This window comes from Bufo bufo, chromosome 1, assembly GCF_905171765.1.
Source record: "Bufo bufo chromosome 1, aBufBuf1.1, whole genome shotgun sequence".
In the NCBI taxonomy this organism is placed as follows: Eukaryota; Metazoa; Chordata; class Amphibia; order Anura; family Bufonidae; genus Bufo; species Bufo bufo.
Window position 1 is genome coordinate 655,162,542 of NC_053389.1, and position 18,491 is coordinate 655,181,032.

Consider the following 18,491-nt stretch of genomic DNA (forward strand, 5'->3'; position numbering starts at 1 on the left):
TTTGACCACTGCATCTGAGGGGATGAATTTCTGCAACTGGCGTCATCGCCCATTACAAACATTAGACCCGTGTCTCTGCTGTTTAAAACAGCAAAAACCCAGTGGCTATTGCGCCCCTTGTGCTCTTGAGAGTATGCACCATATTTAAAGTAACGACTTCTGCTGCACATGTATGGTGCTGGCCATCAAAGAGTTAAGATGGCAACATAATTAGGTCTCTTGATGGCTAATGCCATGCATAAGTAGTCTCAAAAGTTTCTTGTCATCCTAAAAAGGTATCAACTACTGAGGACTCAGAATTTTTATCTTTTCTCCAAGGGTAACATACCTACATGCAGATCACTGTGAGATGAAGCAAAATAGAAAAAGATACAAGGGATAAAATAAAGACAAAGGGAATAATAAGCCTTTCTGGCTGGTGGAGTTGGCCATATTCCAAGTTATGCTGTAGGACCTCATGAAATTAGATGATGCTACAACATATTAAAGGAAATCTGTCACCTTTTACAAGTCCTATGATAGAGATTATCCCATGTAGACATTTAAGGCATATCCACCTTTGGGATATGCTGCTATCTCAAGAACAGGGCCTCATTACGCACTGCTATGAGAGAGGCTTTCTCCATTCTGTGGAACTTTTGAAAATAGGTTTGACCCACAATTATTGACCATTTATGGCATATTCTGTGGAATAAATGTCCAGCTGGGACAACTCCTTTCAGTGCAGTAAGAAATGAATAGAACACCAACCACTAACCTCAGATCAGTAATCCATATACCCCTGCTGTACACCCACAAACCAGCCTTAAATACATTGAGAGGCCTCATAAGAACAAGCACATAATACCAAAATACCAAACTTCAAAAAAGCAAAATTTTGCCAACTAAGAGAGGCCATAGGCCTAACTAAATGGGATAAAGTCCTCACAAATAAAAATACAGCCACAAAATGGGATATCTTTAAAAGCATCCTAAAAGCTCATTGTGAGAGGTACATACCGTATGGGAATAAAAGGTTAAGGAACAAAAAGAAACCAATGTGGATAAACAGAACTGTAAAGAAAGCAATAAATGACAAAAAGAAAGCATATAAAACACTAAAACAGGAGCGTAGCACAGAAGCACTGAAAAACTATAAGGAAAAAAATAGAACATGTAAAAAACAAATAAAAGCGGCCAAACTAGAGACCGAGAGATTAATTGCCAAAGAGAGTAAAACTAACCCTAAAATGTTCTTCAATTATATAAATGTTAAAAAGTATAAATCTGAAGGTGTCAGCCCTTTAAAGAGTAATGAGGGGGAAGTCGCAGAGAGAAAGCAAAGCTGTTAAATATTTTTTTCTCCAATGTATTCACTGAGGAAAATAAACTGTCAGATGAAATGCTGAATGTCGAAATAAATTCCCCATTAAAAGTGTCCTGTCTGACCCAGGAAGAAGTACAACAGCGACTTAAAAAGATTAAAATAGACAAATCGCCAGGACCGGATGGCATACACCCCCGTATCCTAAGGGAATTAAGTAATGTCATAGCTAGACCCTTATTTCTGATATTTGCGGACTCTATACTGACAGGGAATGTCCCACAGGATTGGCGCATGGCAAATGTGGTGCCAATATTAAAAAAGGATCCAAAAACAGAGCCTGGAAACTATAGGCCGGTAAGTTTAACATCTGTTGTGGGTAAACTGTTTGAAGGTTTTCTGTGAGATGCTATGTTAGAGCATCTTAACGGAAATAAGCAAATAACACCATATCAGCATGGCTTCATGAGGGATCGGTCATGTCAAACTAATTTAATCAGTTTCTATGTGGAGGTAAGTTCTAGACTTGACAGCGGCGAATCAATGGATGTCGTGTATCTGGACTTCTCCAAAGCATTTGACACTGTACCACATAAAAGGTTAGTATATAAAATGAGAATGCTCGGACTGGGAGAAAACGTCTGTAAGTGGGTAAGTAACTGGCTCAATGATAGAAAACAGAGGGTGGTTATTAACGGTACATACTCAGATTGGGTCACTGTCACTAGTGGAGTACCTCAGGGGTCAGTATTTTGTAGAAGGCTTGCATAGTAAAATATAAATTTTCACAGAGGACACTAAACTGTGTAAAGTAATTAACACTGAAGAGGACAGTATACTACTACAGAGGGATCTGGATAGATTGGAGGCTTGGGCAGATAAGTGGCAGATGAGGTTTAACACTGACAAATGTAAAGTTATGCACATGGGAAGAAATAATGCAAGTCACCCGTACATACTAAATGGTAAAACACTCGGTAACACTGACATGGAAAAGGATCTAGGAATTTTAATAAACAGAAAACTAAGCTGCAAAAAACAGTGTCAGGCAGCTGCTGCCAAGGCCAATAAGATAATGGGTTGCATCAAAAGGGGCATAGATGCCCGTGATGAGAACATAGTCCTACCACTTTACAAATCATTAGTCAGACCACACATGGAGTACTGTGTACAGTTCTGGGCTCCAGTGAACAAGGCAGACATAGCAGAGCTGGAGAGGGTCCAGAGGAGGGCAACTAAAGTAATAACTGGAATGGGGCAACTACAGTACCCTGAAAGATTATCAAAATTAGGGTTATTCACGTTAGAAAAAAGACGACTGAGGGGAGATCTAATTACTATGTATAAATACACTGCGTGCAGAATTATTAGGCAAATGAGTATTTTGACCACATCATCCTCTTTATGCATGTTGTCTTACTCCAAGCTGTATAGGCTCGAAAGCCTACTACCAATTAAGCATATTATGTGATGTGCATCTCTGTAATGAGAAGGGGTGTGGTCTAATGACATCAACACCCTATATTAGGTGTGCATAATTATTAGGCAACTTCCTTTGGCAAAATGGGTCAAAAGAAGGACTTGACAGGCTCAGAAAAGTCAAAAATAGTGACATATCTTGCAGAGGGATGCAGCACTCTTAAAATTGCAAAGCTTCTGAAGCGTGATCATCGAACAATCAAGCGTTTCATTCAAAATAGTCAACAGGGTCGTAAGAAGCGTGTGGAAAAACCAAGGCGCAAAATAACTGCCCATGAACTGAGAAAAGTCAAGCGTGCAGCTGCCAAGATGCCACTTGCCACTAGTTTGGCCATATTTCAGAGCTGCAACATCACTGGAGTGCCCAAAAGCACAAGGTGTGCAATACTCAGAGACATGGCCAAGGTAAGAAAGGCTGAAAGACGACCACCACTGAACAAGACACACAAGCTGAAACGTCAAGACTGGGCCAAGAAATACCTCAAGACTAATTTTTCTAAGGTTTTATGGACTGATGAAATGAGAGTGAGTCTTGATGGGCCAGATGGATGGGCCCGTGGCTGGATTGGTAAAGGGCAGAGAGCTCCAGTCCGACTCAGACGCCAGCAAGGTGGAGGTGGAGTACTGGTTTGGGCTGGTATCATCAAAGATGAGCTTGTGGGGCCTTTTCGGGTTGAGGATGGAGTCAAGCTCAACTCCCAGTCCTACTGCCAGTTTCTGGAAGACACCTTCTTCAAGCAGTGGTACAGGAAGAAGTCTGCATCCTTCAAGAAAAACATGATTTTCATGCAGGACAATGCTCCATCACACGCGTCCAAGTACTCCACAGCGTGGCTGGCAAGAAAGGGTATAAAAGAAGAAAATCTAATGACATGGCCTCCTTGTTCACCTGATCTGAACCCCATTGAGAACCTGTGGTCCATCATCAAATGTGAGATTTACAAGGAGGGAAAACAGTACACCTCTCTGAACAGTGTCTGGGAGGCTGTGGTTGCTGCTGCACGCAATGTTGATGGTGAACAGATCAAAACACTGACAGAATCCATGGATGGCAGGCTTTTGAGTGTCCTTGCAAAGAAAGGTGGCTATATTGGTCACTGATTTGTTTTTGTTTTGTTTTTGAATGTCAGAAATGTATATTTGTGAATGTTGAGATGTTATATTGGTTTCACTGGTAAAAATAAATAATTGAAATGGGTATATATTTGTTTTTTGTTAAGTTGCCTAATAATTATGCACAGTAATAGTCACCTGCACACACAGATATCCCCCTAAAATAGCTAAAATTAAAAACAAACTAAAAACTACTTCCAAAAATATTCAGCTTTGATATTAATGAGTTTTTTGGGTTCATTGAGAACATGGTTGTTGTTCAATAATAAAATTAATCCTCAAAAATACAACTTGCCTAATAATTCTGCACTCCCTGTATATCAGGGGTCAGTATAGAGATCTATCCCATCATCTATTTATCCCCAGGACTGTGACTGTGATGAGGGGACATCCTCTGCGTTTGGAGGAAAGAAGGTTTGTACACAAACATAGAAAAGGATTCTTTACGGTAAGAGCAGTGAGACTATGGAACTCTCTGCCTGAGGAGGTGGTGATGGTGAGTACAATAAAGGAATTCAAGAGGGGCCTGGATGTATTTCTGGAGTGTAATAATATTACAGGCTATAGTTACTAGAGAGGGGTCGTTGATCCAGGGAGATATTCTGATTGCCTGACTGGAGTCGGGAAGGAATTTTTTATTCCCCTAAAGTGAGGAAAATTGGCTTCTACCTCACAGGGTTTTTTTGCCTTCCTCTGGATCAACTTGCAGGATGACAGGCCGAACTGGATGGACAAATGTCTTTTTTCGGCCTTATGTACTACTATGTACTATGTTACATGATGGAGAAGACTGCAGGAGTCTTCTCTATGCACGGCCACGGCCAGTTTGCGAGTGGACAGCAGGGGAACTGCAGTGTCCATGTCAGACTGCAGTTTCTTGGGCCCACCAGAGGACATTATTCTCTGGGCCCAACCCCTTAATTAGAAATAAAGTCTTAGGCCTCTTTCACACGGGCATTGCGTGTGAGGGTCGGATAGGATGCGGGTGCGTGAGAAAAATCTGCAAGTTTGATACCCAGACCCGAACCCGGACTTCTTCACAGAAGTTTGGGTTTGGGTTAGGTGTTGTGTAGATTTTAATATTTTCCCTTATAACATGGTTATAAAGGGAAAATGATAGCATTCCTAATACAGAATGCTTAGTAAAATAGTGATGGAAGGGTTAAAAATATATATTTAACTCGCCTTAATTGCAGCCCGGCTTCTCTCTTCTTTGAGGAAAAGGACCTTTGGTGACGTCACTGCGCTCATCACATGGTCCATCACATGATCCATCGCCATGGTGATGGACAATGTGATGAGTGCAGTGACGTCACCAAAGGTCCTTTTCCTCAAAGAAGAAGAAAGAAGAGAAGCCGGGCTACTCGAACAAGTGGATTAAGGTAAGTTTAAATTTATTTATTTTTTAACCCCTCCATCACTATTTTACTAAGCATTCTATATTAAGAATGCTATTATTTTCCCTTATAACCATGTTCTAAGGGAAAATAATAAAGATCGGGTCCCCATCCCGATCGTCTCCTAGCAACCATGTGTGAAAGTCGCACCGCATCCGCACTTGCTTTCGATTTTCACGCATCCCCATTCACTTCTATGGGGCCTGCGTTGCGTGAAAAATGCACAATATATAGAATGCTGCGATTTTCAAGCAACGCACAAGTGATGCGTGAAAACCACCGCTCATGTGGATAGCCCCATAGAAATGAATGGGTCCGGATTCAGTGCGGGTGCAATGCATTCACCTCACGCATTGGACCCGCGCGGAAAACTTGCCCGTGTGAAAGAGGCCTTATAGGTTTTGAATGAAAGCAGCTGCAAATGTTTTTTTTTCCACTGGACGTTTGGGACCCATTATGGTTCCAGAGACTGGGCCCATTGGAGGATCCTCTGATTCTCTGGTGGGTCATTTCAACCCTTGTACAAATTACTGATCTGTCAGTAGCAGGTATTATATTCATATAGGGGGTCACTTCCTATTCTTAAATACGCCTAAATTAGGTGTAATTCAAGCACAAATAGTGGAACAATGGTTATTTGCGCCACTATGTTAAGGGGGCGGGCTAGCAGGCCCCTCTCATTCACCATTTTCTACTCCTGTTTTAGGCATACAAAAAAGGTCTAAAAGTAAGACAGCTCGGAACTTGTCTTACTGGTAGGAACTTGTCTCGGAACTTGTCTTACTGGTGCTGATTGCGCCGAAGTTATGAAGAGGCCAGCGCCTCTTCATAACTTTGGCAGATCCACCCCCAGCACAGGGGTTTATTAAGACCAGCATCTAAAACGCTGGTCTTAATAAATGTGCCCCATAGTACTGTACAAGTTCCAATGAAGGGGTCTATATAAAAGATATGCTAAGAATCATAAAACTCTGATTGCAGCTTCATAGTAATATAATGCTACCCATTATTCCTTATTGCACCAGTGATCAGCAACCTTCAGCATCCCAGCTGCTGTAAAAGGAGGATTCTGGGAATCGTAGTTTGAGAACAGCTGGAGTTCCAGAGGTTGCTGATCCCTGCACTAGACTAAGGCCTCATGCACACGACCGCTCTGAAACACATGCGGTCACCGGGAGCAGGCAGTTCCGAGAACAGCCTTCATCGGGCTGTTCTCGGAACTGCCTGCTCCCGGTGACCGCATGTGTCTCAGAGCGGCTCGCGGCGCAGGCACAGGTAAGGACTTACCTCTGCATCGCCGGGCTTGGGAATAAAGATGGCAGATCGCATGTGTTCGTTGGTGAACACTGCGAACTGGCCATCACTGTCCATGGATAAAGATGAAATATAGGCTTTTTCAATGAATGAGCTCACTGAGTGAATTTGTTGATAAATGCAGATTTAGTGTGGGTTTGCTGGATATTTTCAGTCACGAGTTGATCTTCAGTCACTTAATACTGACTAGTGCTGAAAACCATCAGAGACTAAAATATTCTTCTTAAAGGAGAACCAAACATCACAAAAATAGTACTAATACTGTTAAAGAATTCCTACAGTCTGACTATATACAGTAATATATGTACTGTCAAACTGACAATGCATGTTATTTTACCAGAGTTTCATTACGGACGGAGATTGAAGGAGAGTATGACGTGATTGGTTACTTTTATGAAGACCTCTGCTTTTCTTATGCATCTGTTCCCATAAATAACCCCAATGACTGAGAATGAACAGATGTGTTGATGCACCTACCGTCTAATGGAACTCTAAGGAACAGGTTGTTGGAGGTGTCTAGCATAATCAATCTCATTAGTTTCAGAACATTGACTTTGCCCAGATCATCAGTGACGTCACTTAGCTTTGCCAGGAAATGTTTGGTTGAGTTAATGCACTGCTCCGTGGTCTGTAGTAGTCCAGGTCCAGACAAAGCTGAAAGATCAACATGTTCAACAACATTGTACATCTCCATGATGAAAGAAACAAATCACGGCATGGTCGTAAAGAGGACCTATCATGTCCTCTAACTAGGCAGCTGCCCTTACCTGGCTGTAGCCATTACTCAGAGGATTCCCGAGTTCTTTTTCTCTTAATACCCCCTCCCCCATACCTAAGCAATTGGTGCCATTAATTTCAGGTCCTAATATGCTATTCGGGCCATGAACTGTCAAGGGTTGCGATTCTCAACAACAAGTGAACCAGAGCTCTGACTGGATGGTATCACTGCTCTGGTTCACTCCCAATTAAGAATCATGCCCCCTTGAAAATGCATGGCCACAATGACATATTGGATAGGAACTGAAACAAATGGCACCAATTGCTCAGGTATAGGGGGGAAGAGGGATCTAGGAAAATAATTACTGCAGAATCTGCAGAGCCAGGTAAAGACAGCTACTATTGTTGGAGAACATGTCAGGTCCTCTTTAATACACTGTGCACTTAGATCAGAGGTCCACAACCTTCTGTAGGTCATGAGCCAATAATTTTCCAATATGACAAGTGCTGTTATAGCACACTAAATATTTAGCGGGAAAGAGCCTATTAAAGATGTGACAAATATGAGTAATACTTTTAGCCTGGTTACCAGCCAGTGATACGGTATTGACCCTGGTACCATATTATTTTAATGCAATAATCTCCCTGGTGCCACTAGTGCAAAATGGTTTCTAGAAGTGGCAACAGCTGAAGAGCAACACAGAGAAGGCCAGAGATCTTCATGTGGCACCCAAGCTACTGGTGGAGGAACACTGACGTAGATGAGCCATGATGGTCGCTAGTAATAAGGGTCAGATCCGTCTTGGCTATGTTAAAGATAATACAAACTGATCGCTTCTGAATGGATGCAGACGGTTGTATTATCTGAACGGATCCGTCTGTGCAGATCCATGACGGATCCGCACCAAATGCGAGTGTGAAAGTAGCCTTAGTATAATTTTTGGCTGATCCAATATGACTACGTGGGATGAGAAGTAGACAAGGACAGGTCAATAGATGTAAATATCCAAGTTGCTAATAGATGCAGATAGGGTGAGAGCTACATCTTACTTTTACCTGGTAAAAAAAGTGTACTGTGTGAACAAATGCTGCATGAGCCAACCCGACTAACCATTAAGAATGCTGCATTATCCCGTAAATGTATTAAACTTTCCATGTAAAAAAAGAGTAATCAGTGTGTGCCGGTCAGCGGTGAATGTTCTGTTTTTTCTCTCCCTTTTTACGAATGCAAATAAGCAGCTAGAAGTACAGCACGACTTGTGCGAGGCTGACGCGCTTCATACAACAACTGCTGTGCTGATTGCATTATGCTGCTTCTTTCTTTGGTGATTTGTGCTATTTCCTTCACTGATGATAGTAAACTCAAGAAGAATGAAAAATCTACTGAATGTGGTGTTCAGGAACATACATATGTATGTCAGTAATGCCTCCATGAAGATGTCTGTGATGGATCCGTATTCGGTGCGTATGTCAGTTTTTTGCTCTCTGTGTGTCATCCATGTTTCACTGACACTGCATAGCTGAAAAATAATTTTCAAAGCATCTCTTCCTATTGATCTGTGAAACACGGATGAAACATGGATGGCATCCGTGTTGCATCCGTCATTTTCACGGACCGATAGATTATAATGGGGGTGATCGACAAAATAGAGCGTGCATCTGTGATAGAAACACAAACCCACGGATCGTGGTAAAATACTGATGTGTGAATACACACATTAATATGAATGGGGACGTGTGCTGTCCATGGAGAACACGTACAGCACACGAACGTGGAACAATGACGTCTGAATGAGACTTTAAGCGGTAGACAAAGGGGTACCCTTATTTCTTACTGCTTGGGGTAGGTTCAGGTGGCCTCCGTTCAGTGTTATATGCTACCCCCAGTGTATAGAACGGTATCTTGGGTACACAACATCAAGATTTTCTTTGTTTTGATCTTGTTTCAGTTCATACTATTAGAATGAAAGGGGATCATCACTCACTGGGCCACCTGCCAGTCAGCTAAAAGAGGGGCAATGCCTCCCTTGCCCCTACCTGGTACTGCCTGAGGCAATCGCCTCACCTGGCCTCATTGGTCGTGCACCCCTGTATACTGCCCTAAAAGCTGTCTCTCTGTGGTGGCCACAAATAGCTGCCACTTTCTGTCCTCCTCTTCCAGCTGTCTCTGATTAAGATATGGAGCAGGGGGCTTAGGAGGTGAGATGTGGATCACAACAGTTGAACTCAGGAGGGCATGTGCAGTCGCTGGCCGCTTACATTAATGCCTGATTCCCACAGTGTTAATTACCACTGAGACCTCATTATGTACTCAGCCAATGGCAGAGAGGAGGGCTTGGATAGCCCCCTGAGCATAGGCCCCTGGGAAATTTTCCTGTAGGGTCTATGGCCAATCCACCCCTGGCTCAGCCCCATTCATTTGAAAGGACTGAACAGCAGTGAGGTGCAGTACCAGCTATAGACACAACCAAGTGTGTGGCACTGTGCATACTAGTAAACAATGAAGGGGACATTGCCCCTTCATTTAGATGGTAATGGTGAAGCATTTACATGAATACTTTAATTGCCTGATTTTGTTGAGGTCTAGTCTGGCACAGAGCTGCAGTGCCTAGAAAGGACCTGACAATAATAATGATCACTGTGGGTGAAGCAACTAAATGGGTTGTCCAACCTCTATAATGACCCCCCTAATGCCTGGGCCCCTCATATAGATTATACTTACCCCGTTCCTTGGCACCTGCTTCGCCCCTGATCCCTGCATGCCCGCCACTGCTTCTCCCCATCCCGTGGATCACAACATCCGACAACTAGGATGGCGGGGGCTGTCTTAGCCAATAGCAGGTCGTGACAGGGACGAGCCTCCCTAGAGTCACCCGCGATCCTAGGGAGGCTCGTCCCCGTTGCAGCCTGCTATTGACTGCTTCCCCCATTGCAGTATGTTTTGATCCGCGTGACAGGGAGATGTAGCAGCAGCCGTGTGGGATCAGGAGAGATGCGGGTGCCAGGGAGCGGGGTAATTATAACCTATATGAGGTGCCCGGGCATTAGGGGGGGTCATTATAGAGGTTGGATAACCCCTTTAAGATGGCCAGTCATCAGCCAGTCTGTTTGATAGCCATGGGTTGACAACTGCAAAGAAGACAAAGTAAATACTGAAAAAGACTATAAAGGTTTGTTATGGCTTTTATTAATGGAAACAGTATTCTCTACTACAAGGTATTTCAGTGGGTTTACTATATATGTATATATATATATATATATATATATATATATATAAGCGATGAAAAAGGGCAGCACTCCAATAGATAAAAATAAAAATAACTTTATTTACCCATAAGGCTGTAGCGACATTTCGGCTCTTACACAGGAGCCTTCCTCAAGCAGTGTGTATAGATCAAACTCTAGATATATATAGTGTTACAACCAATCATAACCAATTACATATAAAGTGGACATAATTAATAAAAAATCAAAATACATGATACATTATAAATATACAAACAGACAAAACCAACCATGTAGCATTATCGAATCGTGATACACATAATTATAAAATATTTCCGTGAATATGAAGTATAATACATTTTTTATACAGATCAAGAATTAATAATATTATAAGTGCCAGCTGTGGACAATTAAATAAAGTGCTAAGTGCTTACTCATACAGGTGATATGTGTAACAGATGCAGGAGGGAGGACGGCTGTCATCCATGTTGACATGTGCGATCCGGCGTACCTGAATCGCCAATGCGCATGCCCCTATGACGCATAATGTGTGCTTCCGTCTTACACTAACCTCGTCACATGACGCATGCGCTCTTGAGCTGCAACACTGAAACGGACATTTTTAATAGGGGCAAAGAGCCCACTAGATTACGCTACCGCTCACAATAACTATTACAGCCGGTACACTGCAGGCTAAGGGTGACAATGACATATAAAGATGCCCGAGTGTCACAGTGGCCAAGTGGACTCGGGAGAAGGCCACACCTACAAATTGAAGTGGAGCCGTCTGCCGTGATCATGGAGCGGCTGCGCATCTGCATGTAAATACAGAGTCGCACCGCTACAACGATCAAAATCCACCTATCACCACCTCACTCTGAGGGTTCTCCTCATAACACCCCGCCATGCTTTTATTGTCCGCTACAAGCATGGCGGGGTGTTATGAGGAGAACCCTCAGAGTAAGGTGGTGATAGGTGGATTTTGATCGTTGTAGCGGTGCGACTCTGTATTTACATGCAGATGCGCAGCCGCTCCATGATCACGGCAGACGGCTCCACTTCAATTTGTAGGTGTGGCCTTCTCCCGAGTCCACTTGGCCACTGTGACACTCGGGCATCTTTATATGTCATTGTCACCCTTAGCCTGCAGTGTACCGGCTGTAATAGTTATTGTGAGCGGTAGCGTAATCTAGTGGGCTCTTTGCCCCTATTAAAAATGGCCGTTTCAGTGTTGCAGCTCAAGAGCGCATGCGTCATGTGACGAGGTTAGTGTAAGACGGAAGCACACATTATGCGTCATAGGGGCATGCGCATTGGCGATTCAGGTACGCCGGATCGCACATGTCAACATGGATGACAGCCGTCCTCCCTCCTGCATCTGTTACACATATCACCTGTATGAGTAAGCACTTAGCACTTTATTTAATTGTCCACAGCTGGCACTTATAATATTATTAATTCTTGATCTGTATAAAAAATGTATTATACTTCATATTCACGGAAATATTTTATAATTATGTGTATCACGATTCGATAATGCTACATGGTTGGTTTTGTCTGTTTGTATATTTATAATGCATCATGTATTTTGATTTTTTATTAATTATGTCCACTTGATATGTAATTGGTTATGATTGGTTGTAACACTATATATATCTAGAGTTTGATCTATACACACTGCTTGAGGAAGGCTCCTGTGTAAGAGCCGAAACGTCGCTACAGCCTTATGGGTAAATAAAGTTATTTATATTTTTATCTATTGGAGTGCTGCCCTTTTTCATCGCTTATATTTTACTGGATTGGCTTATATCCATACTGGGCCTGTGCACCCTTTATCCATTTCTTCTATTGTGACGGTGCTGCCATCTCTTTTTTTCTTTTTTATATATATATATATATATATATATACAGTACAGACCAAAAGTTTGGACACACCTTCTCATTCAAAGAGTTTTCTTTATTTTCATGACTATGAAGGCATCAAAACTATGAATTAACACATGTGGAATTATATACATAACAAACAAGTGTGAAACAACTGAAAATATGTAATATTCTAGGTTCTTCAAAGTAGCCACCTTTTGCTTTGATTACTGCTTTGTACACTCTTGGCATTCTTTTGACGAGCTTCAAGAGGTAGTCCCCTGAAATGGTTTTCACTTCACAGGTGTGCCCTGTCAGGTTTAATAAGTGGGATTTCTTGCCTTATAAATGGGGTTGGGACCATCAGTGGCGTTGAGGAGAAGTCAGGTGGATACACAGCTGATAGTCCTACTGAATAGACTATTAGAATTTGTATTATGGCAAGAAAAAAGCAGCTAAGTAAAGAAAAACGAGTGGCCATCATTACTTTAAGAAATGAAGGTCAGTCAGTCAGCCGAAAAATTGGAAAACTTTGAAAGTAAGGGCTATTTGACCATGAAGGAGAGTGATGGGGTGCTGCGCCAGATGACCTGGCCTCCACAGTCACCGGACCTGAACCCAATCGAGATGGTTTGGGGTGAGCTGGACCGCAGAGTGAAGGCAAAAGGGCCAACAAGTGCTAAGCATCTCTGGGAACTCCTTCAAGACTGTTGGAAGACCATTTCAGGGGACTACCTCTTGAAGCTCGTCAAGAGAATGCCAAGAGTGTACAAAGCAGTAATCAAAGCAAAAGGTGGCTACTTTGAAGAACCTAGAATATTACATATTTTCAGTTGTTTCACACTTGTTTTTTATGTATATAATTCCACATGTGTTAATTCATAGTTTTGATGCCTTCATAGTCATGAAAATAAAGAAAACTCTTTGAATGAGAAGGTGTGTCCAAACTTTTGGTCTGTACTGTATGTATATATATATATATATATATAAATAAAATATATAATGTATATATTTTTATATGACCTATATTTAGCTTAAAGTGTTCTTGATTATATTTTAAAACAGCATTTAAACGTTCAGCAGTGTTGTCCATTGTCAGCAGGGGGCAGCATAATACCCTTCTTTACTTTTACCAGGACAATATCATTAATAATTTACAGTACAATACGATTAGGCTACTGGAGGCTGTTAGGCTTTTTGCACAGTTCTGTATCAGATGTTCTTTTGGAAACCAATGAAATGTTCTTTTAATCTAGTGCTGGCTTTCCAGAATATGTTCTTCTGTTCTTTTTTCACAACATTACCAACACAATTGATTATAAATGCATTATTGTTGTACTTATATAATTCATTTCAAATATTTCATACCTTTGTTAAAGAAAGGCCTTATGACTTTCCATAGAGTCGGGTTACTGTTGAAAATTAACCCATTTTCATTCATTCCAATACATTGTAATCCCAATTTACTGCCAAACCGTGACACATAATGATTATGCTTCATCACATGGCATGTCGCTGAAGATCTATGGGGGAAAACATTCATATTCAGTGCTATATATCATAAATACTGTTGTATGAAAAGTTTCATTTTTCCATTTCTGATTCTGTTGTATTTCATCTGTAAATCCGCACAAGGTCTCATGCACATGGCCATATTACATATCTGTAATTCAGAACCCATAGCAATATATAGGCCATACTGTACCTCTGAGGCATATAAAGCTTTTTCTTAGATTCTTACAAAATTTCTGAGATTAAACTGTGGCCTGTTACATTGGATGTAATTTAGGCCTCATGCATACGACTGTAGTTTTTGTCCACATCCGATCCACATTTTTTGCTATTTCGATTCTGCAGCCCTGCAAAAACAAAAACAAACATGTGCTATTTTTGTCCGTGTTGCGGACAAGAATAGGCATTTCTAACAGAGGGCAGTACGTACCGATCTGCAAAATGTGGAACGCACACTGGTTCTATCTGTGTTTTGCACATCCACGATTTGCGGACCCCCAAAAAAAGATACAGTCGTGTGCTGGAGGCTTTAATAGAAGTATTCCTTTTGGGGGAGAATACAGTGGCAAAGGAAGATAACTCCAGGTATATCGCACCCCTTAATCATTTTTTGGGGGGCAACAGGTATATTACACCAGTTGCAATTAGTTATTCCAATAGCGTTTGTCCCTCTATTTAGCTGCGGTATCGCAGCAGAACCGCACACAACTGCTGCACAATACAAATGCACTATAATGTACAGTCCTGATCAAAAGTTTAAGACCACTTGAAAAATGGCAAAAAATAATATTTTGCATTGTTGGATCTTAACAAGGTTCCGAGTAGAGCTTCAACATGCAACAAGAAGAAATGAGAGTGAGACAAAACATTTTTTGAGCATTCAATTAATTGAAAATAAAGATTAAACTGAAACAGGCTGTTTTTCAGCTGATCAAAAGTTTAGGACCACATGCCTTTAAAAGGCCAAATCTGTGCAAAGATGTGGATTCATTGTCACTTTCTGTCAGGTAGTCACACTTTGTGATGGCAAAGGCAAAAAAACTCTCCCTTTTTGAACGTTGTCGGGTTGTTGAACTGCATAAGCAGGGTCTCTCACAGCGCGCCATCGCTGCTGAGGTGGGTCGCAGTAAGATAGTCATTTGGAATTTCTTAAATGATCCTGAGTGTTATGGAACAAAAAAGTCAAGTGGAAGACCCAAAAAAATTTCATCAGCACTGAGCCGGAGGATCCAATTGGCTGTCGGTCAAGACACTGGACGATCCTCGACCCAAATTAAGGCCCTTACATAACCATCAGACGGCATCTGAGACTGAATGGCTTCAAAAACAAAAAACGCCTTCAAAGACCTCGTCTCCTTGAACGCCACAGAACTGCTCGTTTGGACTTTGCAAGAGAGCACCAAACATGGGACATTCAAAGGTGGAAGAAAGTTTTATTCTCTGATGAGAAAAAATTTAACCTTGATGGTCCAGATGGTTTCCAACATTACTGGCATGACAAGCAGATCCCATCTGAGATATTTTCTACGTGCCACAGTGGAGGGGGCGCCATAATGGTCTGGGGTGCTTTTTCCTTCAGTGGAACAATGGAGTTTCAGGAAGTGCAGGGGCATCAAACGGCCGCTGGCTATGTCCAGATGTTGCAGAGAGCATTCCTCATGACTGATGGCCCTCGTCTGTGTGGTAACGACTGGGTTTTTCGACAGGACAACGCTACAGTACACAATGCCCGCAGGACAAGGGACTTCTTCCAGGAGAATAACATCACTCTTTTGGCCCATCCTGCGTGTTCCCCTGATCTAAATCCAATTGAGAACCTGTGGGGATGGATGGCAAGGGAAGTTTACAAAAATGGACAACAGTTCCAGACAGTAGATGGCCTTCGTGCGGCCGTCTTTACCACTTGGAGAAATGTTCCCACTCACCTCATGGAAACGCTTGCATCAAGCATGCTGAAACAAATTTTGGAAGTGATAAACAATAACGGCGGAGCTACTCTTTACTGAGTTCATGTTTGGAAGTTGGATTTCTGTTTTGGGGGGTTTCGTTTTTTTTTAGAGGTGTGGTCCTAAATTGAATGCTCAAAAAATGTTTTGTCTCACTCCCATTTCTTCTTGTTGCATGTTGAAGCTCTACTTGGAACCTTGTTAAGATCCAGCCATGCTAAATATGATTTTTTGCCATTTTTCAAGTGGTCTTAAACTTTTGATCAGGACTGTACTTTCTATGTTAGAAAGTATATTATAAGTATATCACACCCCTCAGTATCTCACACTTATTGATAGCAAACCTATACCAGTCCTTAAAAGGACTTTTGTGGCCCTATTATCTAGCGTTTGGTGTCTCTAACAGTCTGCCCCTGCTCCACACAGCAACCTCTCTTTACACTGGCAAAAAACAGAATGTAAAATGGCTGCCAGATCAGGTTTATTTATAGGGTAGGGGGTGTGACAATGTGCTGAAACATCTCAATTGGCTGTCCTGTCCCACCTGATGGATGGGTCAAAGTTCGGCGCTATGCCCAAAAATATGGCACAAGCGAATTTCGCCATGTTTGCATGTTCGGCGATTCGCAAACTAGCAAAGTTCGCTGCGAAACGACCACTGGGCGAACCGCAAGGCCATCTCCACTGGCCATAGTAGTAACCCACTTCGGCCACTGATTGGCTGAGCAGTCAGTTCCTGTGTATTGAGAGGAAGGAGAAACCAGTGGGGAGCAAGGAACATTGGAACAACAGTGGCAGTGAACTGGTGTTTTTAAATAAAAGTCTGAGCCTTCTGTAAGAAAAATGACCTGCTTCACACCCATTAACACAAGTGACAGATGCAGTCCCCTGAAATACACTAAGAACATGCAACTCAGTGACTGCCTCTGGACCACAGCAGTGGATAAAAGTCTTTGTGTGTCTCAAACCGAAGCATATATTTAACTACAATGGCAATATCGCATCAGAAACCTGGACCATTACTACACCACAAAAACTGCATACGTTATATTACCTCTGCTTTGCTAAGAATTTTTTAAATCAAATCTCTTTTATTAAATTTTTTACTTTTTAAAATCACAAAACAAAAAATATCAAGCCAGAAATGTAATCAATGCCACACAGGGCATAAGTGAAGTTCTTGATATATGCCAACAAAACAAATATAACAGAATATGTGTAAAGTAAGAAATCATGTAAGTCAGAAAATTGCCATTAAAGGGGTTATCTGACTGTTTGTAACCGATAACTTATCCTCTGTTTCAGTGAAAGGGCTAAATGCACCTAGGCCATATGACCGTGGTCGTGATGTTACTGGCCTAGGGTAAACAGCAAGAAGGCCACTCACTAGTGTTGAGCGAAGCGAGCTTCAGCTGCTTCATCCAAAGTCACTTCATTCAAAGCTTCGGAATAATACTGTACGGAGAATGTATGGGCTCCAATGAGCCGAAGTAAGTTATTTGCGAAGTCGCGCGTGACTTAGTTGAATAACTTTGGTAGTTGATTTTTAAAGTGGAAAACCACTTTAAAGCTTGAAACCGAACTTGGCTTGGGGTCCGACTAGTACCTCGGAACCGAAGCCGAGTTTGGTTTCAAGTTTTAAATGTTTTTTCCACTTTAAAAATCGATCACTGAAGTTATTCAACAAAGTCACAAGTGAAAAATACAAATGTGATAGCACTCTACATCCAGCAAGTCACAAGTGACTTTGTGAATAACTAACTTCGGCTCATCGGAGCCCATACATTTTAAGGGCGCATTCACATGGCCGTATGAACGGGTCCACACCCATTCTGTGATTTTGCGGAATGGGTGCGGACTCATTCAATTCAATGGGGCCACAAAAGATGTGGACAGCACACGGTGTGGTGTCCGCATCCATAGTTCCGTTACGCGGCCCCTTCAAAAAAAGATACAACATGCTCTATAAGTGAGCTAATTAAGGATGGCTGTATTTACATGCATTTTTTTGTGGTTTTACAGCAGACACAGTTAGGGATTTGAATACAACGGGAAGTGTCTTAAAGGAAATGTGTCAACATTTTTTTTTACTGCCAGTTAAAAGGGGTTGTCTAGGTTCAGAGGTGAACCCGGACATACCCATAATTTCACCCGGGCAGCCCCCCCTGACTTGAGCATCGGAGCAGGATCGCGCAGGGCAAGGGCTCTTTTCTTCACTATAACACACTGCCGGGCGGAAGCTTCCACCCAGCAGTGTGTTCGGTGACGTCAACGGCTCTAATGAGTGGGCTTTAATGCTGCCCTAGCCTGTTTTACAGGCTAGGCAGCGCTAAAGCCCTCCCATCAGTACCAATAACGTCACCGGAAATCCACAAAATGCCTTTGCTTTGAGCGATTCATGAACTGCTCTGATGCTCTTGTCAGGGGGGCTGCCTGGGTGAAATTCTAGGTAAACCCCTTTACAATCAGATAGTGACACATCTCGTTGTTTTCTAACCAGCTTTTATTTTCTCATTGTAGATTTATTTTTTCTGCTTCCTGAACATGATTATAGCAGCAGCCATCTTGCCTGAGCTGTTCTAAACAGCATTCAGAAAGTATTAAGAAAATTGGTTTATGGCA

The 18,491-nt window shown here is 42.1% G+C and overlaps 1 protein-coding gene across 1 annotated transcript in view; it reads right to left on the reverse strand.

Moving 5' to 3' along the window:
• LOC120985817 (aromatase-like) overlaps positions 1-18,491 on the reverse strand; it is an 80,642-nt gene that overhangs the window by 49,699 nt on the left and 12,452 nt on the right. The window contains exons 3-4 of the mRNA XM_040413986.1: positions 13,780-13,934; positions 7,084-7,260 (exon numbers count right to left, since the gene is read on the reverse strand). Coding sequence (XP_040269920.1) covers positions 7,084-7,260; positions 13,780-13,934 — 332 coding nt within the window. The remainder of the gene's footprint in view (positions 1-7,083; positions 7,261-13,779; positions 13,935-18,491) is intronic.